The 26,551-nt window shown below is 44.4% G+C and overlaps 1 protein-coding gene across 2 annotated transcripts; it reads right to left on the bottom strand.

Moving 5' to 3' along the window:
• Nucleotides 1–370: 370 nt before the first annotated feature.
• Nucleotides 371–25,592, bottom strand: LOC133420302 (uncharacterized). 2 transcript variants are annotated; one of them, XR_009770596.1, is made up of 7 exons: nt 25,461–25,592; nt 5,752–6,102; nt 4,784–4,876; nt 4,575–4,696; nt 4,111–4,144; nt 1,454–2,519; nt 371–1,417 (listed from the first exon to the last, which is right to left on the bottom strand). XR_009770596.1 is itself a non-coding variant. In XM_061709963.1 (6 exons), the coding sequence occupies exons 1-6, from the start codon at nt 25,549–25,551 to the stop codon at nt 2,356–2,358; spliced, it is 855 nt and encodes a 284-aa protein (XP_061565947.1). In that variant the 5' UTR covers nt 25,552–25,592; the 3' UTR covers nt 371–2,355. The 2 variants fall into 2 exon arrangements, 1 of the variants encoding a protein (XP_061565947.1); XM_061709963.1 differs by having other exon boundaries at nt 371–2,519.
• Nucleotides 25,593–26,551: the final 959 nt, after the last annotated feature.

Here is a 26,551-nt window from a genome sequence, read left to right as displayed (position 1 = left end):
AAGTAATTCCTCCGTGCAAGTTTAAACAAAAGTGTTATAGTGTGGGTCTTTGAAGAGAGAGAATGTCCAGGGAGTTTCATGGACGGAGCTTTAGATCCTGTAAGGGACGTGGGAGAGAGGGAATCTGTGAGGACGAGGTTGGAGGAGTGTGTTGTTAACGTCATCTCGTGGTGTACTGGAACATTCCTGGTACCAGAAATGAGAAATACATGATCAGAAAATGTCACGGGTGAAAAGTGGACGATCTAAGAGCCGGTAAAATGAATAAATAAATAAAATGAGGGTATTGGTAAAGAAACAATAAGCATCTTCTAGACACTGCTAAGGTTCAGAATCATAAACATGTTTATTTGTCAAAGTCAGGTCAGACAAGACATGGAATTTAACTCTTATTCTCGCTCACTGTGCAGTAAATATGTAATAGACAAATGACAGCTCTTATTAACATATATACCATTTTTAAAAAGTTAAAGGTGCAGCAGAATGAGGTAGACATGGTTATTGGAAGGTGCAGTGTTACAGCATATGATTGTGTCATAATTATTATTATTGGACAGTGATTGATTACTCTGAGACTAAGAGTGATGAGAGTTCATCAGAGCAACAGGTTTATTAACTTCACTTTACTTTATAAACATCAGTGTCACAGAACAGGAATAAATATGAAAATGAGAAACATTCAGACCCTTTAAATGCAGCTGGAAGCAGGAAAACTACTTCTTCAGAGGTAGCGAAATTTTGAGAAAAAAGACAAAATTTTGTGGAAAAAAGACGAAATTTTGTGAAAAAAGTCAAAATGTCGAGAAAAAAGTCGAAATGTCCAGGATTCTGATTGGCTAGCATGACTTTATCTTCTCGTTACACTGCCCCCTGTAGGTTTGTATGCTCATCAGAATCAGAATCAGCATCAGCTTTATTGGCCAGGTTCGAACATTGTCCAACAAGGAATTTACTCCGGTAATTTCGCTCTTTGGTATTAAAAATAAACAATAAACAAATGTGGTATTTCTATGTACAGTATAAACATTTTAAAGGTGCAGCAGTTTGAGGTAGTGAGAAGGACAGTTCTGAATAAAAATAAGAATAAGTATAACCTATTTACAATTTTAACAGACAAATTATACAAAAAATACAAGAAAAAAAAAATTATACAAAAGAAATACAAAGTGAGAGGTGCAGCAGAGTGAGGCAGACATGATTATTAAAGAGGGTGCTAGATGATTTATTTATTTATTTATTTATTTTTTTGCACGTGTTTGGTTACTCTGAGACTGTTAGTTGAGGGAGTTCATCAGAGCAACCGCTTGCAGGAAGAAACTGTCCCTGTGTCTGGAGGTTCTGACGCACAGAGCTCTGTAGCGCCGTCCAGAGGGGAGGAGTTGGAACAGACTGTGTCCCGGGTGTGAGGGGTTTGGTCCTGGTCCTGGTCCAGGTCCTGGACCTGGACCAGGACCTGGTCCTGGGTGTGAGGGGTCAGCAGAGATGCTACCTGCCCGTTTCCTGGTCCTGGACCGGTACAGGACGTCGATAGATGGGAGGTTAGTCCCAACTATCCTCTCTGCAGACCTGATTGTCCGTTGCAGTCTTCCTGGAAATTATGGGATTTTTCAAAACGTAGAGGGGGAAATTTTGAGAAAAAAGTCGAAATTTAGAAAAAAAGTCGAAATTTGTGAAAAAAGATGAAATGTCGAGAAAAAAGGGGGGGTAGGTGGCAGAGAAAAAGATGCAATGTTGAGAAAAAAGTCGAAATTTAAAAAAAAAAATCTAAATTTTGTGAAAAAAGTCGAAATTTTGTGAAAAAAGACGAAATGTCGAGAAAAAAGTCAAAATGTTGAGAAGTAACTCCACTTCTCTGTCACTCCAAACCAAAGACTCTCGTTCATCTTGGAAGTAACTGGAAGTTACTCGTGTCATTTGTTGATGTTTTTTTCCAGGATTCTGATTGGCTAGCATGACTTTATCTTCTCGTTACACTGCCCCCTGTAGGTTTGGATGATCATAGCACCTTAACAGCTATTTATGCAGGTTCCTGGAAATGATGGGATTTTTCAAAACGTAGAGGGGGAAATATCTGTTTTTGTAAATACCCGGCTATGTGTAAACGTGGCCTTAGTAAAACATTCAGAACCAGCAGCTGCAGCCTGGAGGCGGGTGAAGGTTGAAGGTTGAAGGTTGAAGGTTGAGGTGTGTTCACGCCCAACAGAGCGTGGTTTTCTGGTTTCTCCAAGTCCTCCAGCAGCTGCCGACTCCGTCTCATCGCTCTCTCTCGGGGTTCCACCCAGAGGAAGGTGGTTTTCTGTTTCAGTTCAGTTTTATTCATGTTGCATCTATAATATCAATAATAGTCTCAGAAAGTCAAACGTGGCCCGATGGCCGGTCCAGGAGGGCTGACGTCGTCAACGCCCCGTCCGAGGAGAGAGCGTCTCCGTCTGACGTGGCGGGGTCGTGTTTACGCCAGGATGTCGTGAAGGCTCGGCAGACGAGATCCGGCCAGCGCCGGCTGCAGCATCCTGCACAACCTTCACACGGACGAGGGAAAGGAAAAACGTCAAACTCTAACCAAGCAGTCTCCACTAGGAGTGGAACAATATATTGCACCACGAAAAGAAAAACGTCACGATATGTGTCGTGGAGTTGACAAACTGTAACGCAATATTGGGTTATTAATGCCATGAGGCATCTATTGTTATCCTGCATGTTTTTTATTTTTTATTTTTTTTCATTTTCTGGACAGATTTCGGTTCGCTACTCCTCCTACAGATTTCAGAGGACCCAGGCGAATCATATATCAAAACGTGTGGCTCGATTGGGAATAGCGTGCCATCACTTTTGGTGTTGAAATTCCCATTTTTCCCAAAGTTATTCCCAAAAGAATGGCCAAAAACCCATTCAAAGTGGAGTCACCTAGCTTTCTCATACCTGCATGTAGAAATGTTATTCAAACTTCAGAACGTTGGAAAACTTCTCTTTTCTCCAAAAAAACTAACATTTTTTTCCTAAGATGTACACTTTACAAAATACGAGCACTCAAGCGAGGACTGGAAATCACTTTTTTGTCAAATCTAGAGTGCGGATGATATATGAAATAACCCAAATTTTTATTTGTAACTCGAGCTCACGGCCGAACCGTAAAAAGGAGACAAATTATTTTTGGTCAGAATGTAGACATAGGTGTTGGGATTCATAAAATGTGACTATGACAGGCGGGGTATGCACAAAATTTAAACTGTGGGGACAAGAGCGGCGCCAATACCTGTCTCAGTCCCCATTCACTGTAATGTAAACAAAAGTTTTCTTCAAAAGAATCTCACGCTGTCTTCGCACTGAGCTTACTCACTCATTTTAAGGACTATCTGAATAAAATTAAGATTGTCAGAATCTGGCGGCTTCTGTGTCTCTCACGATGTTTTCGGTTTTTAGCTACGAGCTACGGTTTTATCACAAATCGGAGTGATTTGAGACCTTGTCAGAAGCCAAAATCTGGGTTTTTCTCACAGCAAAACCAGACGGGTTCTTCAGTGAGGTTCTTGTTGCCGTGGCAACCGCAGCTCCTGAGCTAGTGACCGATTCCTTCAGCCAGAACTGGTCACATGACTCAGTCACTAAAGTCTTCAGATAGGCTGCGTCCGAAAACACACACTTCCACCCTAATGAGTATGCAAAATGAGTAAGCAGGACTTTTTTTAGTGCGTCCGAAACATTAGAACGTACTCCTGCTGGAAAATGGTTGTCCTGGCTTGCTCTTTAAAACTTAAACAGTTATAAAGAATTACAAACTGTAACAATAGGGCAAACGCACAGCATTGTTTTGTATTTTGTGTCTTTCAAATAAAAGACCATTCTTTCCAATCATATGTTCCTCATTCAAGGTTGTTAAAAAAATACTGCTATAATATCGTATCGTTATCGTGACCTCAATATGGTGTACCGTACCGTATGGTGAGATTAGTGTATCGTTACACCGCTAGTCTCCACTAACTCAGAGTTTCTCGGTTCTCAGAAAGCTTTGGTCCGGAACGCCCGCCGGGTCGGAGGAGAGTAATTGTAGTAATTCTACCGTTAACGATCTTAACGAGGCAGAAGTGACGAGTTAGAGTCGGTTTCACTCACATGTTTCAGAAGAGACTCGTCCTCCAGCTTCACACTGTAAAAACAAGAGGAAAAAGTTCAGCTCATCGTCTAAACTGTTTAAGAAAACTCAAATATCCCATCTCAAAAAATTAGAATATTCTGGGAATCTTAATCTTAAACTGTAAGCCACAATCAGCAATATTAAAATAATAAAAGGCTTGCAATATTTCAGTTGATTTGTAATGAATGTATGACTTTTTTTTTTTTTTTTTTTTTTTTTTTTTTTTTTTTTTTTTAAATTGCATTACAGAAAATAAAGAACTTTATCACAATATTCTAATTTTCTGACACAGTCCTGTATTAATATTTTTTTTTTTTACTGTTTTGTACTCTTTTAACATCCATGTTCGAAATAAAATCTTCAAATCAAAATCAAACTCTTCCAAACAGTGACTTTAAACATTAGTAACAGTGGTTAGAAATGACGTATAAGTCATTCTCACGTTTAGTTTCTCCTCCTGGTTCCCCCGGCGGTTTCTCACCAGACCAGCGCCGGCGGCAGAAAGAGCCACGACGAAGACGAGCGCTGCACACGAGATCCAGACGGGGAGTCTGGACCGCAGACCTGTGGCCACAGGAACAAACAGAATCAGTAAAGACAGAAGAGTTTCAGGACGATGACGGAGGTGTTGGGGCAGAGCCGCCGTCTCACCGTCAGGGAGCGTCTCGTCTCCTGGACGTGGAGTTGAAACGTCGCCTGGAGGCCGCGGCGTTCCCGTCGTCTGGGTTCTGACAAAGATCGGGTCTAAAACAAGAGAAGTTACAGTGAATCATCAAATATTTAAAAGACAACAGAGTCATTAAACCAGAAAACGGTGTGAAACTGTGATGACGTCACTTGCTACTTTTCCTTGTCTAAATGCCGGTATTTTAATATGTTTTATGGCATTTATAGAGGGAATGAGTGTCAGAAAGACTGAGTGGCAGAAAGACTGAGTGGCAGCGTAAACTTTCAGTTTGAGCAACTGGAAAACATCTAAAATGGAAAGAGCTGTTGTGCGATCGACTGTACTCATAGATTTAACAAGAAATCAGAGTTATCGTTTTACAGCTGCCGAAAAATAAGCTTAAGAGACAAATGGATCGCTGCAATTCACAGAAACAACTGGATTCCAGGCACCGAAACGTGGATTTGTGGTTCCCATTTTGTATCAAGTAATGTTGGATTTTTGGGTAGCTAACGTTAAACGGTTAAATCATAAAGTTCAGTGTCCTCATCACTTTAATTTCACCAACAAATCCTGCCTTGAAGTCGGACCAAGCGTCAAGACTTTTGTATCTTCAAGCTTTGCTTGGTGTATTTCCCCGCCGTAGAAATTAAGTCTTGGTAACTGTACCAAATATTAATGTCCATGGACCACTGGTTCTTGGGGTAACTGTACCAAATATTAATGTCCATGGACCACTGGTTCTTGGTAACTGTACGGGTCACTGTCAACTCCAACTGCCTTTAATTTAAGCCCAGAATCAGCTGTTATCCCGTCTTCTCCACTAGTTGCAGACATTTTTGTTGATGTTTTACCACTCAGTGCAGTAAGGGGGTGAAGGTCCAGTGGGGAAGCGTCAACGCAGACCCTCTATTAGACCAGAAAAGGTTGTGAAACTGCGGTTTGTTCTCACCGACAACGAGCCGGACGCTGGCCGCTTGGTTCAGGTAGGGGATGAAACACCTGAAGGTGCCGCTGTCGTCGGTGCTCACGGCCCTGATGGTGAGAGACACGTCCCCGCGGCCCAGGCCGTCCTGGGACAGCGACGTCCGGCCCACGTAGGACGGCGTCATGATCTGGCGCATCTCCCTCCCGTTCCTGTACAGGTGCACGTAGGTCCTGGGCCCGAGTGCCTCCTGGATCCTGGACCACTCCACCGTCCGGCCCTGCAGGTCCAGCTGGGGCTCCAGGCGGCACGGCAGCAGGACGTCGTCTCCGGGGGCGGCCGAGACCAGACGGGACGACACGATCAGCCGATGTTCACCTGGGGAACCAGGGAGGAGTCAGACCTGGACAGGAAGTGATGCTAAACACGTCAAATAACTGACCAGTCACGCAATCAGGCCTGTGTTGGAAAAAAACGATTCTAAAATCGGTTCTCATATTAATTCCTAAAAATCGAGTTGTATGACTAAAGATCAAACAACTTTTTTATTATTTTGTTTATGCCCAAAAAAGGAATGTTTTTGCTTCATATACTCGGATCGGATCGAATCAAATCTTGATAATCGATTCTGAATCTTAAGAATCAGAATCGAGGACTTCCGGTATGGGTGACGAGGAGTAGTCACGTTTCTCTCTCGCTCCCTCAACTACGTTTTATAAACTTTAAAACCCCGCTCTTCTGACGTTTAACGGGGCTTGTTATTTAACAACCTGCTGTTTGCTCAGCATAATGTCCACTTTGAGACCAAGAAAGGACAATTCACAAAAGAAAGAAGCCGCGGCTAGCGACGTTAGCATGGCGGCGCTAACAACGCGGCTACAGGACCACAAGGCGGCCCTTTCGTCGGAATTTAAATCTTCCATGGCCTCATTGGAAGCCAAGATTGACATGATGCACGCTACGGTATTAGACCATGGTCAACGCATCGGCTCGCTGGAGACAAACGCCAACTTTACCGACGAGCGTCTAGCCGCATTGGAGACTACCTGTGCGGAGCTAGAGGCTAGCAATGCTAAGCTAAAGGCTAAAGCCTCGGACCTCGAGGCGAGGAGCCGCCGGGCAAACCTTCGGCTGATTGGGCTGCCGGAGTCGACTGAGGGGCCTCGCCCGACCGCCTTTCTTTCTACCCTGCTGCAAAAAGTGATGGGCGAGGAGGTTCTTCCCAAACCACCAAAACTGGAACGTGCACACAGGATACCATTTGCCAGGCCTAAGTCGACTGAGAAGCCGCGGACTGTTATTATGTGCTTCCACAGTTTCCAGACCAAGGAGAGGGTGCTGCGCGAGGCCAGACGGAGGAGAGGGCAGCTACACTACGAGAGCAAGCCGATAGCTTTTTATGAGGACTATCCTGCTGATGTACTTGAGCTCCGTACTGAGTATCGTGGAGTCATGTCACAGCTGTACGACCTGGGGCTCAAGCCGTCTTTACAGAATCCCGCCAGGCTGAGAATCACCACGGAGGACGGGAGCACGGTTCGGCTCTCGTCGGTTCAGGAAGCCAAGAAATACATCGCTGACAGGCGCAACACCACCTGAGACACGGTATTTAACTTTGAGCAGTATTTTTAACGTGCTCATCGGCCTGGCCCGGAGCTAACGGCTTGTTTTTAGCGCAGCCCCCACCACTTTTCACTTGGAGCTGCAGCCCGGGCTGGCCACCTGTTGCGGTGCTTGAACTGAACGTTCTTTGGTTGTTGCGACCCGATTTGTTTTTTGCTTCTTTTTTGCTACACGGGGCATTATTTTGTAGCACGGTCCGGGGCCTCCGTGCGTGGTGTGCCCTCTGGGTGCCTTGAACAATTTTTTAATTTAATTTTCTTTCTTAACTTGACATGCTGTGTCATGAAGAACCTGTGATGGGTAGCACACATTTCATTTGGTATGGACACTATTTATTTATTTATTTTTTAAGCGATCCCTCTCTGGGTGCCTTGAACAAGTTTAAATTTTTCAAATTTTTTCAATTTTTTCATTTTTTTAATTTTTTTTTTTTTTTTAATATTAATATTTAACTTTTTACTTGACATACTGTGTCATGAAGAGCCTGTGCTGGGTAGCACGCATTTCGTTTGGTTTGGACTCTTATTACTTTGCCTGAAGTGAATTCCTTTTTTTTTTTTTTTTTATTTATTTATTTAATTTTTTTTTTTTTTTTTTGACAACTGCCACTACTCATTGGACGGGGCCACCATGAAGGGATCGAACTGTGCAGCATATTTTCTGTGCACTGTGGGCGCCGCTTCCGCTCCCGGAGGTGCCTGATCTGTAAGTGGAGCAGCGTGGTCCGACACCTACCCGTGGACTTTTGCTTTCTTTCTGGACAATTAACGATAACTTTATTTTAATTTATTACCGCATTCTTGCCAGTTAATATGCCTTGCTTAACATATTAGGTGGTGTTGCGAGTTTGTTCACATGTCATTGTTTACTTTGACTGTTTTTATTTTACATTTCCTCCATACTGCTCTGATTGGCATTATTAGGAAATGTGGATTTATTACCATCAGCATCACATAAATGAGTGTGCTCGTTATAGTTCATGCCTCCCCGAGCCACGTTGTTACATTCTTGGGGGGTTTTACCTTTTGTACGGATTTATTTTACACTGAGGGAAGAGAGGTTTTGTAGGGGAAGTTTATAACTGACTAAGTCAGGTAGTTCTGTATCTTAGAAGATACAAGTGTTTAGCGTTTCCTTAGGGACTAGGTTTGTTTATGTCTGTCTTCGTCCTGAATGAATGTGTGTGTGAGTGGCTACAACCCCCCACCCCTTCCTTTTCTGCTCAGGTATCTTTACATCGGCAGTTCCAAGTCACAAATGACTGGTAGGAACATCCGGTTCGTCTCCTGGAACACCAAAGGAGTGAATGAGGTCTCTAAAGCCAATAAGGTGATATCCCACTTAGTACATCTTGGGGGCGATGTATGCTTCCTTCAAGAAACGCATCTTCGCACCTCTGAAGTGTCCCGTCTTAAGAAGCCATGGATGGGACACCTGTTCCACTCGAGGTACTCTGAGAGGGCCAGGGGGGCGGCTATCATAATACATAGAAACGTTTCTTTTGAGCTTGAATCATCTGTACTTGACCCTAACGGCCGATATGTCATCGTTTCAGGCAAATTGCAAAATACTCCCGTGGTTCTGGCTTCGCTATATGCACCAACGTGGGATGATGACAAATTTATATCCAAATTCTTTTCCACCATACCCAATTTGGATGATCACCAGATTATAATCGGTGGTGATTTTAACCTGGTTCAAGATATAGACCTTGACAGATCATCAAGGAAACAAACTTCTTTATCCAAATCTGCCAAAGCTTTAAAATTTCACGCCAGTCAGCTCGGCTTGGAGGACCCCTGGAGGGCCAGATTTCCATCCAGCAAAGCTTTCTCTTTCTTTTCACATGTTCACCACTCGTACTCCCGGATCGACTTTTTTTTACTGGATAGTAAATTGTTACATAACGCTGTCACCAGTGAATATCATAGCATAGTTATTTCAGATCACGCGCCAACCACTGTTGATATCAAGTTTTCTGGTTACAAAGCTCCCTCAAAACACTGGAAATTTTGCTCGCATTTGCTTTCAGAAGCAGGATTCAAATCCTTCCTCACTTCGCAGATTAAATTCTTCTTTGAGACCAATGATACGCCGGGCATCGGATCTGACACGCTCTGGGAGACTTTCAAGGCTTATATTCGGGGGCAGGCTATCTCTTTCGTTTCCCATCTTAAAAAATCTGAACAGACTAAGATGGCAGACATTTCAACTGAGATCCGAAACTTGGACACCCAATACGCAGAAAACCCTTCAGCGGCTCTGTATAAGAAACGGCTTCTGCTGCAATCGCAATATGACGTGTTAGCCTCCAGTAAAGTTGAAAGACAGCTACTACATACCAGACAACGTTTTTTCGAACAGGGAGATAAAGCAGGTAAACTGCTTGCATACCAGGCTCGTTCAGCTAGCGCGTCTAGACTGATCCCCAATATAAAATCGTCCACGGGTGATATCAAAACAGACCCCACGAGATCTGTAATGTTTTCTCCGACTTCTATTCTTTACTCTACTCCTCTGAGTCCTCTTCACAGGACTGGGACAGCTGTAACCCCTTGGATGACCTTACATTTCCTCAAATCAACTTGGAAGGCGCTGACGATTTAGGTGCACCACTGACCGCAGCAGAGGTAACAACTGCCATTAAATATTTGCAAAGTGGGAAATCTCCCGGCCCTGACGGGTACACTACGGAGTTTTACAAAGCTTTTGCAGACTTACTCACTCCGATCCTGGTCAGAATGTTTAATGACGCTTTCCAGAAAGGCCAACTTCCACCCACCCTGACAGAAGCCTCAATTTCTCTCTTATTAAAGAAAGACAAAGATCCGTTGTTGTGTGGCAGTTACAGACCCATATCCTTACTGAATGTGGATTTTAAAATAATGGCTAAGGTCCTTGCCACCCGCATCCAGAGAGTATTGCCTGCTCTTATTCATCCAGACCAATCTGGTTTTATCCCTGGTAGACATTCTTTCTTTAACACCAGACGGCTATTCGACATTATTTACACCCCCACCGCGGACTCTCCCGAAATCGTTCTTTCTTTGGATGCCGAAAAGGCATTCGACCGGGTGGAGTGGAGGTACATGTTCTATGCTCTCAACAGATTTGGTTTCAGCGCTAATTTTATTTCCTGGATTCAGTTACTCTACACATCCCCGGTTGCTTCAGTCAATATCAATGGAATCCGCTCCAACTCGTTTCCGCTCTCGCGAGGTAACAGACAGGGCTGTCCTTTATCCCCTTCTCTGTTTGTGCTCGCCGTGGAGCCGTTGGCTATCTGGCTCCGTAATGAGGGTCGTTTTGACGGTATCATGCGCCAAGGGTTAACTCACAAGTTGTCGTTGTACGCGGACGACCTCCTGCTATATATCTCGGACCCCCCGAATTCCCTTCCTGTAATTTTGAACATATTAGAGGTATTTAAGAAAATCTCCGGTTATAAACTCAATCTTCATAAAAGTGAATATTTTCCAATTAGCGATCTGGCTAATGCTCTTCCTCAAAATATTTTTCCCTTTAGGAAAGCCTCGGAAGGGTTCAAATATTTGGGTATCTTTGTGAGTAAATCCTTTACAGAACTAGCTGCCAAGAACTTTGATCCCTCAGTTGAGCGCTGCAAAGAAGACTTAGCCAGGTGGTCCTCCCTGCCTTTCTCTTTAATGGGACGTGCTAACCTGATCAAGATGATTACTCTACCGCGATTTTTATATCTATTTCAGCAAATTCCGATTTTCTTACGCAACTCATTTTTTCTCTCTCTTGATAAAATAATTAATTCATTTCTATGGTGTGATAAAAAGGCTCGTATTAGGAAGGAGATTCTCCAACTCCCCAAGGCAGAGGGTGGCCTGGTGCTGCCAAGCTTCCGTCATTATTACTGGGCGTGTAATATTAATAAACTCCTCTTTTGGAACTCCAAAATTGCACAAGCTGGCTTACCCCAATGGGCTCAAATGGAGATATCCTCATCCAGGCACTCACTGTGGTCAGTGGTTTGTGCACAATTACCTCTGCCGCTCAAGGTCTCCATTAACCCATTGTGACTAACACCTTAAAAATCTGGAGCCAATTCAGAAAGCACTTTGGTTTACATGTACCATCAGGTCTGGCTCCTATTTACCGCAATCATTGTTTTGTCCCTTCTTACTCAGATCCAACATTTCGGGATTGGCATGAGAAAGGTCTACATTCTGTCAGTAGCCTATACATTGATGGGATTTTCCCTCAATTTTCTGATCTGGCTGCTAAATTCACTCTCCCAAACTCCCATCGGTTTCGTTATTTTCAGGTTAGACATTTTGTTCAGAATCAATACCCGCAATTCCCTAGTCAGCCCCCAAACTCTAGTTTAGACCCGTTTCTATCTCTGAAGACAGACTCTAAGATGTTGATTTCTATCATTTATAGAAACATTTTTGCGGTTAATCTCACGCTCCATTGTTCCCTCACTCGTGAACAAGATCCCGAGATACTTGAACTCCTCCACCTGAGGCAGGACTTCTCCACCCACCCGGAGAAGGCATGCCACCCTTTTCCGGTCGAGAACCATGGCCTCGGTTTTGGAGGTGCTGATTCTCATCCCTGCCGCGTCGCACTCGGCCGCAAACCGCCCCAACACATGCTGGAGGTCCCGGTCTGATGAAGCCAACAGGACAACATCATCTGCAAAAAGCAGAGATGAAATCCTGAGGTTCCCAAACCGGATCCCCTCCGGCCCCTGGCTGCGCCTAGAAATCCTGTCCATAAAAATTATGAACAGGACCGGTGACAAAGGGCAGCCCTGCCGGAGTCCAACATGCACTGGGAACAAGTCTGACTTACTGCCGGCAATGCGAACCAGACTCCTGCTTCGATCATACAGAGACCGGACAGCCCTTAGTAGAGGGCCCCGGACTCCATACTCACTCAGCACCCCCCACAGAATGGCACGAGGGACACGGTCAAATGCCTTCTCCAGATCCACAAAACACATGTAGACTGGTTGGGCAAATTCCCATGAACCCTCGAGCACCCTGCGGAGGGTATAGAGCTGGTCCAGTGTTCCACGACCGGGACGAAAACCGCATTGTTCCTCCTGAATCCGAGGTTCGACTATCGGCCGTAATCTCCTCTCCAGTACCCTGGCGTAGACTTTCCCCGGGAGGCTGAGAAGTGTGATCCCCCTGTAGTTGGAACACACTCTCCGGTCCCCCTTTTTAAACAGAGGGACCACCACCCCGGTTTGCCACCCCAGCGGTACTGTCCCCTTCCTCCATGCAATGTCGCAGAGGCATGTCAACCAACACAGCCCTACGACATCCAGAGACTTGAGGTACTCAGGGCGAATCTCATCCACCCCCGGTGCCCTGCCACCGAGGAGCTTACGAACCACCTCGGTGACCTCGGCTTGGGTGATGGATGAGCACGCCTCCGAGCCCCAACCCTCTGCTTCCTCAGTGGAAGGCATGTCAGTCGGGTTAAGGAGATCCTCAAAGTATTCCTTCCACCGTCCGACAATGTCCCCAGTCGAGGTCAACAGCTCCCCACCCACACCATAAACGGTGCCGGCAGAGTACTGCTTCCCCCTTCTGAGGCGCCGAACGGTCCTCCAGAATTTCCTCGAGGCCGACCGAAAGTCCTCCTCCATGGCCTCCCCGAACTCCTCCCAGACCCGAGTTTTTGCCTCCAAGACTGCCCGAGCCGCGGCCCGCTTCGCCTGCCGGTACCTATCTACTGCGTCAGGAGTCCCACCGGCCAACATAGCCCGGTAGGACTCCTTCTTTAGTCTGACGGCATCCTGTACTTCCGGTGTCCACCACCGGGTTCTAGGATTGCCGCCACGACAGGCACCGGAGACCTTGCGTCCACAGCTTCGAGCCGCCGCGTTGACAATGGAGGCAGAGAACATGGTCCACTCGGACTCGATGTCCCCCGCCTCCCCCGGGATCCGAGAGAAGCTCTCCCGGAGGTGGGAGTTGAAGATGTCCCTGACAGAGGGCTCAGCCAGACGTTCCCAACAGACCCTCACAATCCGTTTGGGTCTGCCCGGTCTGTCCAACCTCCTCCTCCGCCAGCGCATCCAACTCACCACCAGGTGGTGATCAGTTGACAGCTCAGCCCCTCTCTTCACCCGAGTGTCCAAGACATGCGGCCGAAGGTCAGATGAAACGACAACAAAGTCGATCATTGACCTCCGGCCTAGGGTGTCCTGGTGCCACGTGCACTGATGGACACCCTTATGCTTGAACATGGTGTTCATTATGGACAAACTGTGACTCGCACAGAAGTCCAACAACAAAACACCGCTCGGGTTCAGATCGGGGAGGCCGTTCCTCCCAATCACGCCTCTCCAGGTATCACTGTCATTACCCACGTGAGCGTTGAAGTCCCCCAGTAGAACAATGGAGTCCCCAGTTGGAGCACTATCAAGTACTCCTCCCAGGGACTCCAAGAAGGCCGGGTACTCCCCACTGCTGTTCGGCCCGTAGGCACAAACAACAGTGAGGGACCTTTTCCCGACCCGAAGGCGCAGGGAAGCGACCCTCTCGTTCACCGGGGTGAACTCCAACACATGGCGGCTGAGCTGGGGGGCTATAACCAAGCCCACAACAGCCCGCCGCCTCTCACCCTGGGCAACTCCAGAGTAGTGGAGGGTCCAGCCCCCTTCAAGGAGCTGGGTTCCAGAGCCCAAGCTAGGTGTGGAGGTGAGCCCGACTATCTCTAGCCGGTATCTCTCAACCTCACGCACAAGCTCCGGCTCCTTTCCCCCCCAGCGAGGTGACATTCCATGTCCCCACTGTGAGAGTTTTGGTCCAGGGATTGGGTCGTCGAGGCACCCCGCCACGACTGCTACCCAGCCCACATTGCACCGGCCTGCCATGGTCCTTCCTGCGGGTGGTGGGCCTACAGGAAGGCGGGCCCACGTCGCCGTTTCGGGCTGAGTGAGTTAAAAAGGGGGACCGAGTGAATGGAGCGTGAGATTGACAGACGGATCGGTGCAGCGTCCGCAGTAATGCGGTCGATGTACTGGACCGTCGTGGTGAAGAAGGAGCTGAGTCGAAAGGCGAAGCTCTCGATTTACCGGTCAATCTACGCCCCTACCCTCACCTATGGTCATGAACTTTGGGTAGTGACCGAAAGGACAAGATCGTGGATACAAGCGGCCGAGATGAGTTTCCTCCGCAGGGTGGCTGGACGCTCCCTTAGAGATGAGTTTCCTCCGCAGGGTGGCAGGACGCTCCCTTAGAGATAGGGTGAGGAGTTCGGTCACCCGGGAGGAGCTCGGAGTCGAGCTGAGGTGGCTTGGGCATCTGTACCGGATGCCTCCTGGACGACCCAGGACACGCTGGAGAGACTATGTCTCTCGGCTGGCCTGGGAACGCCTCGGACTCCCCCCGGAAGAGCTGGAGGAAGTGTCTGGGGTGAGGGAAGTCTGGGCATCCCTGCTGAGGCTGCTGCCCCCGCGACCCGGTAACGGATAAAGCGGGAGAAGATGAGTGAGTGAGTGAGTGATTTTTGCGGTTAATCCAACCAGACTGAACTCACTTCGAACTGTGTGGAGTCAGGACTTTGGGACTGATATCACTGATGATCAGTGGGATCATATGTTAGATCTGGTACACACAATCTTCTATATGTGCAAGACACTGTCTACTTCAATGCAAAATCCTACACAGGAGCCACTACACCAATGCAAGATTAGCGAAGATTTACCCAGATAGGGCTGACTCATGTAACAGATGTAAATTATCACCGGCAGATTACATGCATATGTTTTGGTCATGTCCGAAATTGTCTTTATTTTGGTTGGGGTTGTTTGATACGCTGGGGAGGGTTTTGGGTAGCACAATTGACCCCGACCCCCTCACTGCCCTCTTTGGAGTACCACGACACACTGGGATGCCTAACACTGCGAAACGAGTTATAGCCTTCACAACTTTACTCGCTAGAAGGCTCATCCTCCTCAAATGGACACATACGCTTCCGCCCACACACAATAGATGGATACATGAAATCCTATACTGCATTAAGCTGGAGAAGATTAGGTTCTCCCGTCGGGGTTCCCTGGAAGCCTTTAACAGAACTTGGCAACCTTTTGTTGACCACATTCACTCACTCAGCATTGATGAAGAACCTGAGGACTAACTAGAAAAGCTGTGAGCAGAATAAACCCCCCCACCCACCCCCCTCTCCCCCTTCCCCGAGTGAATGAGTGTGTCTGTATGTATGTGTATTTTTGTCCTATTCTTTTTTTTGTTGTTTTATTATTCTTTTTGTTTGTTTATATATCTTGTACACTGTCCTTATTCGAGTTACGTGATAATGTAAACCTTGATACTTGCTTCATTGTTACTGTCGTTTACGTGTTGAAAAATAAAAATTCAATAAACAGAGTTGAAAAAAAAAAAAAAAGAATCAGAATCGAATCAATTCTTGACATTTTGCCTGTGTTGGAAGAAAAAAAAAAAAGATTCTCCGATTCTAAATTGATTGTCATGTCAATTCCTAAAAATCGATTCGTATGACTAAAGATCGACTTTATTTTTTTTCATCATTACATTACAACTTTTGGTATTTTTTGGTTTATGCCCAAAAAATTTATGTTTTTTTGGACATGATGTTTTTTGCCTTTAAATATGTTTAAAGCGACACTACGTAACTTTTCCACCTTAATCTAATATTTCATCATCATCATTGTGGTGGAACATCAACTTCCAACAGGTTTAATGAACCTCTGTCATGGTCTGAGGGATCTGTATCTCCTTCACTGGCACTATGTAACTTTGAGGAGCATGGTAGGAACCCTTCCACACTAAAAAACTACACATTTTTACGGCTTTGACTGCTTTACGGCATACGTCACTTCCCCCTCCTTCCCGATTCGTAGTCGAGACGAAAATGGGCGGGGCTTGGAGCGCAGCTCCGCAGAAGCTGGTAACCCATTGCTGTGTTGTGGCTGCAGCAGCTCCACATAACAGACGTGGGGAAAAGATCGCTAATGGTTTAACTTTTCACCGCTTTCCTGCTCGGAGGCAGAACCACGGAGGCCGGCCAATTATCTGAGATAACAGAGTAAAAGAGTAAAAGAGTCGTCGGCTCGGTTGGATCGCGGCTGTAACGAGTCCGACCAAACATAACGTTCCTCAGTAAACAAACAAACACGCACAGACGGGCGTCGGATCAAAACACTGGTTTATTAAACCACAAACAAACACTCACAGACTGGGGTCGGATCATTCAAACGGGTTTTATTCCCCACTTCGCCAGCTAAACGCAGTTGTTGGCCAGCTCTCTGCGGTGCGATTAATTTTGTTGAGGAAAAAATATTAACTCTTATTTGTAGCTGCAGAGGAAAAAAATTATCTCACAAGGAAAAAACAATATTGCTCACGCCTCGGAGCCTCTTCAGCATAATATAGCAGTCAAAAAAAAAGAAAAGAAAAGTAAGAGTAATACAAAACATGTACTGTATGTTGTACTATTATACTAATTTATTGAAACACATGGCGAGTCAAACATTTACCAAAGCAGCTGCTGGTTCTGCAGAACTGCGGCAGTAGATCCTTCTAAAGAGTGCAGCTCTTTTTGCGTTCCTTCTGTTCACTTGGTGAAACAGAAAAGCGTCCCGTCTTCTCTCAAAACAAATGCAGCAACAGGACAGGAGTTTTCCGGCAGTACGCGCTGGTGCTCATGGGAAATGTAGTGTTCTTTCTGGTAAAGCACTACCGCTTTTGTCCAAAAGATGCTGCCAAACTCAGAAAAGCTGAAAGTTACATTGTGCTGCTTTAAAAGGTATGAAAACATTAAAGCTTTCCGTTATAATTGCATAAATTGTCTATATTTCATTACTTCATATACTCAGATCGGATTGAATCAAATCTTGATAATCGATTCTGAATTGGAATGGAATCGATTCTTGACATTTTTATCTAGGCCTGTGTTGGGAAAAAAAAAATAAAAATGAAAAAAAATAATCGATTCGTATCTCTAAAGATCGATTTTTTTTTTTTTTCATCATTACAACTTTTGGTATTTTTGTGTTTATGCCCAAAAAAGGAATGTTTTGTTGGCAACTATGTTTTTGACTTTAAATATGTTTAAAGCTATGAAAACATTAAGGTTTTCAGTTATAATTTCATAAATTGTCTATATTTCATTACTTTATATACTGTATTGGAGTTACAATTGCATAAAAGGCTAAAAACCAAATTCTCAAAAATTAAAAATCGAAAAAGACCGCAATGGAAAAAATTGAAACGGAATGTGGGAAAAAAATAAAACAGATTTCCTCCGTCTCTGTTTCCTCCCTGGATCTGTTTGGTAATTCTGACCCACATGATGTTTCTGTTTCAGTTCTATCAGCATTCTGGGAGCTGATTGGTCCTTACAGCATCATTAGCTGCAATACTTGCTGTTGAATCTCAATATAATACTAGTATTAATATGTTGCAGAACTACAGTCATATAATTCATGCAACAGCTGAAAAAACAGTTTTAATAACACTAACCCAAATCAATATCAGAATCAAATCGGATCAAAGCGTGATACTCGATTCTGAATCTTAAGAATCAGAATTGAATCTTGACATTTGTATCAATTCCCAGCCCTAATACTTTAGTGCTGCTGATCATTTCCATTTCTGTTGCATTTACTTTAATTAAATTATTATTATTATTCCCTCCGTGTCCATCCACTAGCCCAGGAGTCGTCAACCCAAAGGGTTTTAGAGCCATATTGGACCAAAAACACAAAAAACAAATATGTCTGGAGCCGCAAAAAATTAAAAGTCTTGTATAAGCCTTAGAATGAAGACAACAGCCTCCTGGCTGGCGCCCTCTGCTGGTAGAAACGCACAATTTAAATGACTTGGTCAACTAACATGACTAAGCATAAATTACATAGAAGCACCAGCAAAAATATTTAAATAAAATGAAATAAATAAGGATTTAATCCAGATTTAAAGTAATTAAACCTTCATATTGTTCAGTTTTTATACGTTTTAGGGATTTAAAATAATTAAACCTTCATATTGTTTAGTTCTTACATGTTTTAAGGATTTAAAGTAATTAAACCTTCATATTGTTCAGTTCTTATACGTTTTAGGGATTTAAAATAATTAAACCTTCATATTGTTCAGTTTTTATACGTTTTAGGGATTTAAAGTAATTAAACCTTCATATTGTTCATATTGTGGGGTTGCTCCAGTCCGTCCAGTGGAGTTTCAGAGAGGTTTCTGACGGTTACATGTTTTTTTTTACTTTGTCTGTAGTCGATGCCACAAACGTCTGCTGGAGGAATAAACCGTCCATCTGCCAGGGTGGTAAACCCCAAACTGCCGTTCAGATCAACCTCGCTCGGTTTTCAGGTATTATTGAAGACTTTAGGAGACGCAAACGTGAAAGCTTGTCATTCATGTGTCAAAGTGTCAAGAAATGTTATATATAAACGTGGCATTACAAAATAATAGTGTCATGAAATAGATTAAATTAAATTAGATAGCCCTTTATTCATCCCAGGGGTCAGTACTGGGTCCACTTCTCTTCACCATCTACCTCCTACCCCTAGGTTCAATTCTCCGTCACCATAGGGTCCATTTTCACACTTACGCCGATGACACACAGATTTATATCTCCTCCAACCCCACCGCTGCCATTCCTCCCGCTTCCCTCACCACCTGCCTACACGACATCAATACCTGGATGAGCAATAACTTTTTAAAACTCAACGACAATAAAACTGAGGCTCTTCTCATTGTCTCCAAATCCACCCTCACCAAGTCACAACCCTCTCCCGCTCCTCCCATCATCACCGACGGCTTCCCGGTACCCTTTTCCCCCCACGTCAAGAGCCTCGGCGTCATTCTGGACAGTACACTCTCATTTGCACCTCACATCCACAACATCACCCGGACTGCATTCTTCCACCTCCGCAACATCTCCAGACTCCGTCCAGCACTGTCCCAATCCAGCACCGAAATCCTGGTCCACTCATTCATCACATCCCGTATCGATTACTGCAACGCCCTCCTCACTGGCCTCCCAACCAAACTCACCGACAAACTGCAACTCATTCAGAACTCGGCCGCCCGGATCATCACCCGTACCAAGTCATCTGACCACATCACCCCCGTCCTTATCCAACTCCACTGGCTCCCAGTCCAATACCGTATCATCTACAAAAACCTCCTCCTCACCCACAAAGCCCTTCACAACCTAGCCCCCACTTACCTCTGTGACCTTCTGCAAGAATACACTCCCTCCTGCACCCTCTGCTCAACCTCTGCTGGACTTCTTAACAAGAATACACTCCCTCCTGCACCCTCCGCTCAACCTCTGCTGGACTTCTTAACAAGAATACACTCCCTCCTGCACCCTCCGCTCAACCTCTGCTGGACTTCTTAACAAGAATACACTCCCTCCTGCACCCTCCGCTCAACCTCTGCTGGACTTCTTAACAAGAATACACTCCCTCCTGCACCCTCCGCTCAACCTCTGCTGGACTTCTTAACAAGAATACACTCCCTCCTGCACCCTCCGCTCAACCTCTGCTGGACTTCTTAACAAGAATACACTCCCTCCTGCACCCTCCGCTCAACCTCTGCTGGACTTCTTAACAAGAATACACCCCCTCCCGCACCCTCCGCTCAACCTCTGCTGGACTTCTTAACAAGAATACACTCCCTCCTGCACCCTCCGCTCAACCTCTGCTGGACTTCTTAACAAGAATACACTCCCTCCTGCACCCTCCACTCAACCTCTGCTGGACTTCTTTACACTCCCACCTCACACCTCAGCACCATGGGTGCTCGAGCTTTCAGCTGCTCGGCACCCAGACTCTGGAACTCCCTCCCCCCACACATAAAACAAATACACTCCATCACCACATTCAAAACTCAACTCAAAACCCACCTGTTCAAACTTGCCCATTCACTATAACCGGACATCACGCACTACTTCCCACCAGTTTGTTTGTCTACTGTTATATTATTTGTCTTGTTGCTTGTATGGATGTTTATTGTATTTTTTATTGTATTTCTTGTGTTTTTATTCTGTAAGGTGACCTTGGGTGTCGTGAAAGGCGCCTCCAAATAAAATGAATTATTATTAGTGCCACGGCTGCGCCACGTGGCACGCCTCCTCCATTGAGCTGCGCAAGCTCAATGGAGGAGGAGTGCCTCGTGCGCAGCACGAGGCACTCATACTATTGCTCAGGCTTATTCCATATTCTTCCGTAAAAACTTTGGCGCGTAACTAGTCCCGCAGCTTTGAGAAAACGCGAAAAGTAAAAACGTAGAAACGTGCGCCTTAATCGGGAATCGAGTGGTATGACTTTTATTAGCGATTGGCGTGCACGTTTTTGCGCAACGTGCACAAACGTGCGCTTTTTGCCCCATCCGGAACGCATTGCGTGAACTTTGGGGCCTCACCACTCGCACACCGTTACTCGAAAAACTCTGAACCGATTTAGAAAGTTGTAGGCCCTGAATTTAACTACAGTCCTGTGGATTTTCAGAACGATGGCACGAATAGTTTTTGCACGAAGTGCAAAAACATTTCCAAATTTCCAAACTAATGGGGAGATTTTCCCATGTAAGTGAATGGGGCAGAATGTAACACTGGGGATGGGAGGAGGTTGGAAAAACTCCAAATTCACCTTTTTTCTGAGTCACGTATCTTTCTCATACTTGCACGTAGAAACCTCATTCAAACTTCAAAACGGAGGAAAACATCTCTTCTCTCTCCAAACCCGAAACTGTTTTTTCCTAAAATGTACACTTTTCAAGATATGAGCCCTCAAGCGAGGACTGGAAATCACTTTTTTGTCAAATCTTCAGTGCGGTTCTAATTGATCAGAGTGGGGAAAGATTAAAAAAATGAACATAAATTTTATTTGTAACTCGAGCTCACGGGCAAACCGTAAAAGGTAGACAGATAATTTTTGGTCAGAATACAGACATAGGTGTTGTGATTCATAAAATGTGACTTTGACAGGCGTGGTGTGCACAAAATTTTAACGGGGGAGCCAACAGACACGCCAAATCCTGTCTCTCTCTTCATTGACTCCCATGTTAAAAAACATTTTCTTAAAAAAAATCTCATTTTTGTTTTCGAATTGCCGTTACTAACACATTTTAAGGAATATCTGTATGAAAATAACATTTAGATAATCTGGTAGGTTCTCTGTTTCTCAAAATGTTTTCGTTTTTCTGCTAAGAGCTACGGTTTGAGCGCAAATGGGAGTGATTTCAGGTTTGTCACAACCGAAAATCCAGCTGAGTCATTCCCGCTCCCTCTGTATCAGGTTCTTGTTGCCCCTCATGTCAGGTGTTTTTATAGGATGTCAGTGATATTATGGGATGTCAGGTGTTTTTATAGACGAATCCGGCGAAACCCGGAAGTCGAGCGGCCGCCATTACTGCGGTGGCGGCTCCGCTCCTCCGCTCCAGCCCATAGACATATATACGTATGGATCTATTACTCCGCTCCCTGCCAGGCTCTCTTAATGTATTTGTATCATCGGAACACTCCTGTCCCGTCACGTGCATTTGTTTTGATAGTGAATGAAGACGGGAGGGACTTTCAAAACTACTTTTCTGTTTCACCAAGTGAACAGACGGAACGCAAAAAAAGATGTTAAACTGCTGGAAAGGAACTGGAATTTACCTGGATACCTTAAACAAGGAAGCCAGGGAGCGGTATATGGAGAAAATAATGATTATTAACGGTTTGGATCCATATGAAATCCCTAAAGAATGGAGCTCCGATGAGGATTTACTGCCGCAGTTCTGCACAACCCACGTCTTACTACCTTGTTTAGTGTTTGGCAGCTGCTTTGGTAAATGTTTGACTCGCCATGTGTTTCAATAAATTAGTATAATATAACAACATACAGTAGCCTACATCTTTTTTATTACTCTTACTTCTCTTTTCTTTTTTTTATGCTGAAGAGGCTCCGATGGCGTGAGCAATATTTTTCTTTTCCTCGTGAGATTATTTTTTCTTCTGCAGCTACAAATAGAGTTGATATTTTTTCCTCAACAAACTAGTTTTATCTGCAGATTGGGGTTATGTATGTATGTATTCTGTATCATCGGGAGCTGAGATAGTTCTGCCCTTCAATTAGAGACCTGTAATTGCGTTTTTTTTCGTCATCGGACGCCAGGCGATCAATAAAATATTCTTGGATACCTAAAATAAAACAAAACATAAACAGGTAATATTTAATTGTGCAGACGTGCCTCGTAAGGAGAGGAGGTGGAGAGAGCTATATTACAGTGTTTAATCATACACTCCCTTATCTCCCTATTCCTCTATTCTTTCCTGCTTATCGCTCAAACAAATCATTATTTATAAATTACCATCAGCATTAATTTAAGATACCTTCATTATTTATGGAAGGCCACTGTCTAACATCATCAATCCAGCTATAATGATGCTGTAGAGCGTCAGGTTACAATAACAGCGCTGCGGTGGCAGATTGACACCTGCCACCGCAGCAATGGCGCCGCCGCAAGATGGCGGCGCACACAAACCGGTCGCCGGATTCGTCTATAGGATGTTAGTGTTATTATGGGATGTCAGGTGTTTTTATAGGATGTTAGTGTTATTATGGGATGTCAGGTGTTTTTATAGGATGTTAGTGTTATTATGGGATGTCAGGTGTTTTTATAGGATGTTAGTGTTATTATGGGATGTCAGGTGTTTTTATAGGATGTTAGTGTTATTATGGGATGGTAGGTGTTTTTATAGGATGTTAGTGTTATTATGGGATGACAGGTGTTTTTATAGGATGTTAGTGTTATTATGGGATGACAGGTGTTTTTATAGGATGTTAGTGTTATTATGGGATGTCAGGTGTTTTTATAGGATGTTAGTGTTATTATGGGATGGCAGGTGTTTTTATAGGATGTTAGTGTTATTATGGGATGACAGGTGTTTTTATAGGATGTTAGTGTTATTATGGGATGTCAGGTGTTTTTATAGGATGTTAGTGTTATTATGGGATGGCAGGTGTTTTTATAGGATGTTAGTGTTATTATGGGATGTTAGTGTTATTATGGGATGGTAGGTGTTTATTATGGGATGGTAGTGTTATTGGTGTTAGCGGTCCCGTTAGCGGTTCTGTTAGCGGTCCTGTTAGCGGTCCCGTTAGCGGTCCAGTTAGCGATCCCGTTAGCGGTCCAGTTAGCGACCCCGTTAGCGGTCCCGTTAGCAATCCCGTTAGCGGTCCCGTTAGCGGTTGTTAGCGATCCCGTTAGCGATCCCGTTAGCGGCTTGGTTAGCGATCCCGTTAGCGGCTCGGTTAGCGGTCCCGTTAGCGGTCCCGTTAGCGGTTCAGTTAGCGATTCCGTTAGCGATCCCGTTAGCGGTCCAGTTAGCGATCCCGTTAGCGATCCCGTTAGCGGTCCAGTTAGCGATCCCGTTAGCGGTCCAGTTAGCGACCCCGTTAGCGGTTCCGCTAGCGGTTGTTAGCGATCCCGTTAGCGGTCCCGTTAGCGGTTCTGTTAGCGGTTCTGTTAGCGGTCCTGTTAGCGGTTCCGTTAGCGGTTGTTAGCGGTCCCGTTAGCGATCCCATTAGCGGCTCGGTTAGCGATCCCGTTAGCGGCTCGGTTAGCGGTCCCGTTAGCGGTCCCGTTAGCGGTTCAGTTAGCGATTCCGTTAGCGATCCCGTTAGCGGTCCCGTTAGCGGTCCAGTTAGCGATCCCGTTAGCGGTCCAGTTAGCGACCCCGTTAGCGGTCCCGTTAGCAATCCCATTAGCGGTCCCGTTAGCGGTTCCGCTAGCGGTTGTTAGCGGTCCCGTTAGCGATCCCATTAGCGGCTCGGTTAGCGGTCCCGTTAGCGATCCCGTTAGCGGTCCCGTTAGCGGTCCCGTTAGCGGTTCCATTAGCGATCCCATTAGCGGTCCCGTTAGCGGTTCCGTTAGCGGTTGTTAGCGGCTCGGTTAGCGATCCCGTTAGCGGCTCGGTTAGCGGTCCCGTTAGCGGTCCCGTTAGCGATCCCGTTAGCGATCCCGTTAGCGATCCCGTTAGCGATCCCGTTAGCGGTTCAGTTAGTGGTTCAGTTAGCCTATTATATATTTTCTGTAATAACTTTTGAATGGTTTGACATAGAGAGTCATGGGTGGTGTCATTGGAATCTGTATTGAGTCCTTGACCTTCATGGGTGCAAATAAGCCCCGCGATCATCCGGCAGTAGTCCGTGGCACTTCAAAATTTCCCGGGAATTTTGTCTAGTTATTATTATTATCCCTCAGTGGGGACATTGGCTTTGTGCAGCAGCAGTACACTCAACACACACACACTGTGTGTGTGTGTGTGTGTAAGTAAGTAGATATATATATATATATATATATATATATATATATATATATATAGCAGATGGCGTTAATATAGAGACAGTATGGTGTAAATAAGTATATTTATATGAATATATGTATATGGGCATGTGTGTACAAATATATAGAAATACTTAACTATGTGTATGTATGTATAGGTAAGTGTGTGAGTATAATTATAGTTAGTTATTATAAATACTTGTTAATAAATGATTAGTGAATGGGGGTAGGATTAAATAAGTTTACACTTCTTCCTACTCCTTTTTGCACATGTAAATTAAGATATTAAGTGTTAAAGTATGAAATTCTTTGTTCTGTTTGCTTATCTTCTCTTTAATTGTTATCTTTTACATGTACAAAATAAAATAAATATACCAATATGAAATAATTTGTCACTGAAAAGAAATGAGATTTTACTAAATCATGTTTTATTTCTGTCATTGTCATTCATTAAATTGAATATTTCATGACGCCATGTTGCTTAGCAACGCGGAGTAAACGCCCCTTTTTTTTCTAAGCTACAACATAGGAGGTACGACCGAACTCCATTGAGCTTTTTCACGTTTTTACGTTTAGTACTTCATTGCCAAGCTATTTTCGGCCAAATTACCCTCGGGTTTTAAATCAAACAGTAGAATAAGCTCTTATAGGACATTCGGCGATGTTAGTTTTATGAAAACAAGTGAATTAATTCTTCACACTACAGGTTATTACGGCACTGAAAGCTTTTTACGCCCCTTGCTTCATAACTAACACGTTAAAATGCCAATAAGAGTTAGTAAATGCGTTTACCTTGAACGGGACTCCGAAGCAAAGCCAAGCAGAAGATAAAAACCCGAAGTGATAACGTCCTGACAGATTTATTAGATCCAGTGTCGCCCATGATGTGCTTAATCCAGCGAGTCCGTCTTGCTGCCCCCTTCATTCTTCTTCTTCTTCTTTTGATTTTATTGGCGGTTGGCAGCTTTCGGGTGCATTACCGCCACCCACTGATCTGGAATATGGACTAGGTATCTAAACGATCTCTAATGTATTCAAAATGAATGTATTTGTCAAACAATACAAACAAACAAAAAAAAAAAAAAAAAAAAAACAATCAAAACAAACAAAAAAAAAAAAAAAAAATTATCTTAAATCAAATAACCCGGCCTTATATCCTATTCATTAATCTAGTTGATTTTAAAAAATGTATTAGCTTTTTCCAGCACTCATCACCTGAAGATTTCCGTAATATATTTATGATATTGACTTCCCCTAGCTTTCTTATTTCCTGCTTTAACACATCTCTCTCTGTTATATATTTGTTGCAGTCTAATAGAACATGGTCCACTGTTTCCTCCTCTCCACAATGTTCACACTTTCCTGTATTGTGTTTTTTTATTAAAAATAGAGATCTATTCAGCCCAGTATGCCCATTCCTTAATCTTGTCATTACTCTTTCCTCGGTCCTGTTCCGCCCGCCTGATCCTGCATTCCCAACTAATGGTTTATTCTTAAAAAGATACCGTCCTTTACTTTCTTTGTTCCACTCATTTTGCCACTTTTTCCTGATTTGTCTCTTTATCACCCCTTTGACTTCTGATTTGCTGATGTTCACATGGAGTTGATGTTCACTCCTCAAAGCCCCTTTGGCTGCTCCATCTGCCCTCTCATTCCCTTCAATCCCGATGTGTGCAGGAACCCACACAAAAATGACAGACAATTGCATATGCTTAATTCTAAATAATTGCATCATTATTTCAAATAATATGTCTTCTCTGCATGTGGTGTTGCAATAAAATAAGCTTTTTAATGCTGCTGCTGAATCTGATAGTATAACCACTCTTTCTGGCCTGCTATCCTCTACCCACTGCAATGCAATTATTATAGCCATCATTTCGCTT

Source organism: Cololabis saira, chromosome 20 (genome assembly GCF_033807715.1).
Source record: "Cololabis saira isolate AMF1-May2022 chromosome 20, fColSai1.1, whole genome shotgun sequence".
NCBI lineage: Eukaryota > Metazoa > Chordata > Actinopteri > Beloniformes > Belonidae > Cololabis > Cololabis saira.
Note: the sequence above shows the minus strand (reverse complement) of the source record. Positions and strands in the feature narration are given on the sequence as shown.

Excerpts from the sequence above, each read along its gene's own strand:
- LOC133420302 (XM_061709963.1), bottom strand. The coding sequence starts at position 25,551 with ATGGGCGACACTGGATCTAATAAATCTGTCAGGACGTTATCACTTCGG. Across the intron at positions 4,697-4,783 it reads AGACGAGACGCTCCCTGACG|GTCTGCGGTCCAGACTCCCC; the intron begins GTGAGACGGCGG and ends CTGTGGCCACAG. Across the intron at positions 2,520-4,110 it reads ACGAGTCTCTTCTGAAACAT|GTTGTGCAGGATGCTGCAGC; the intron begins GTGAGTGAAACC and ends GTCCGTGTGAAG.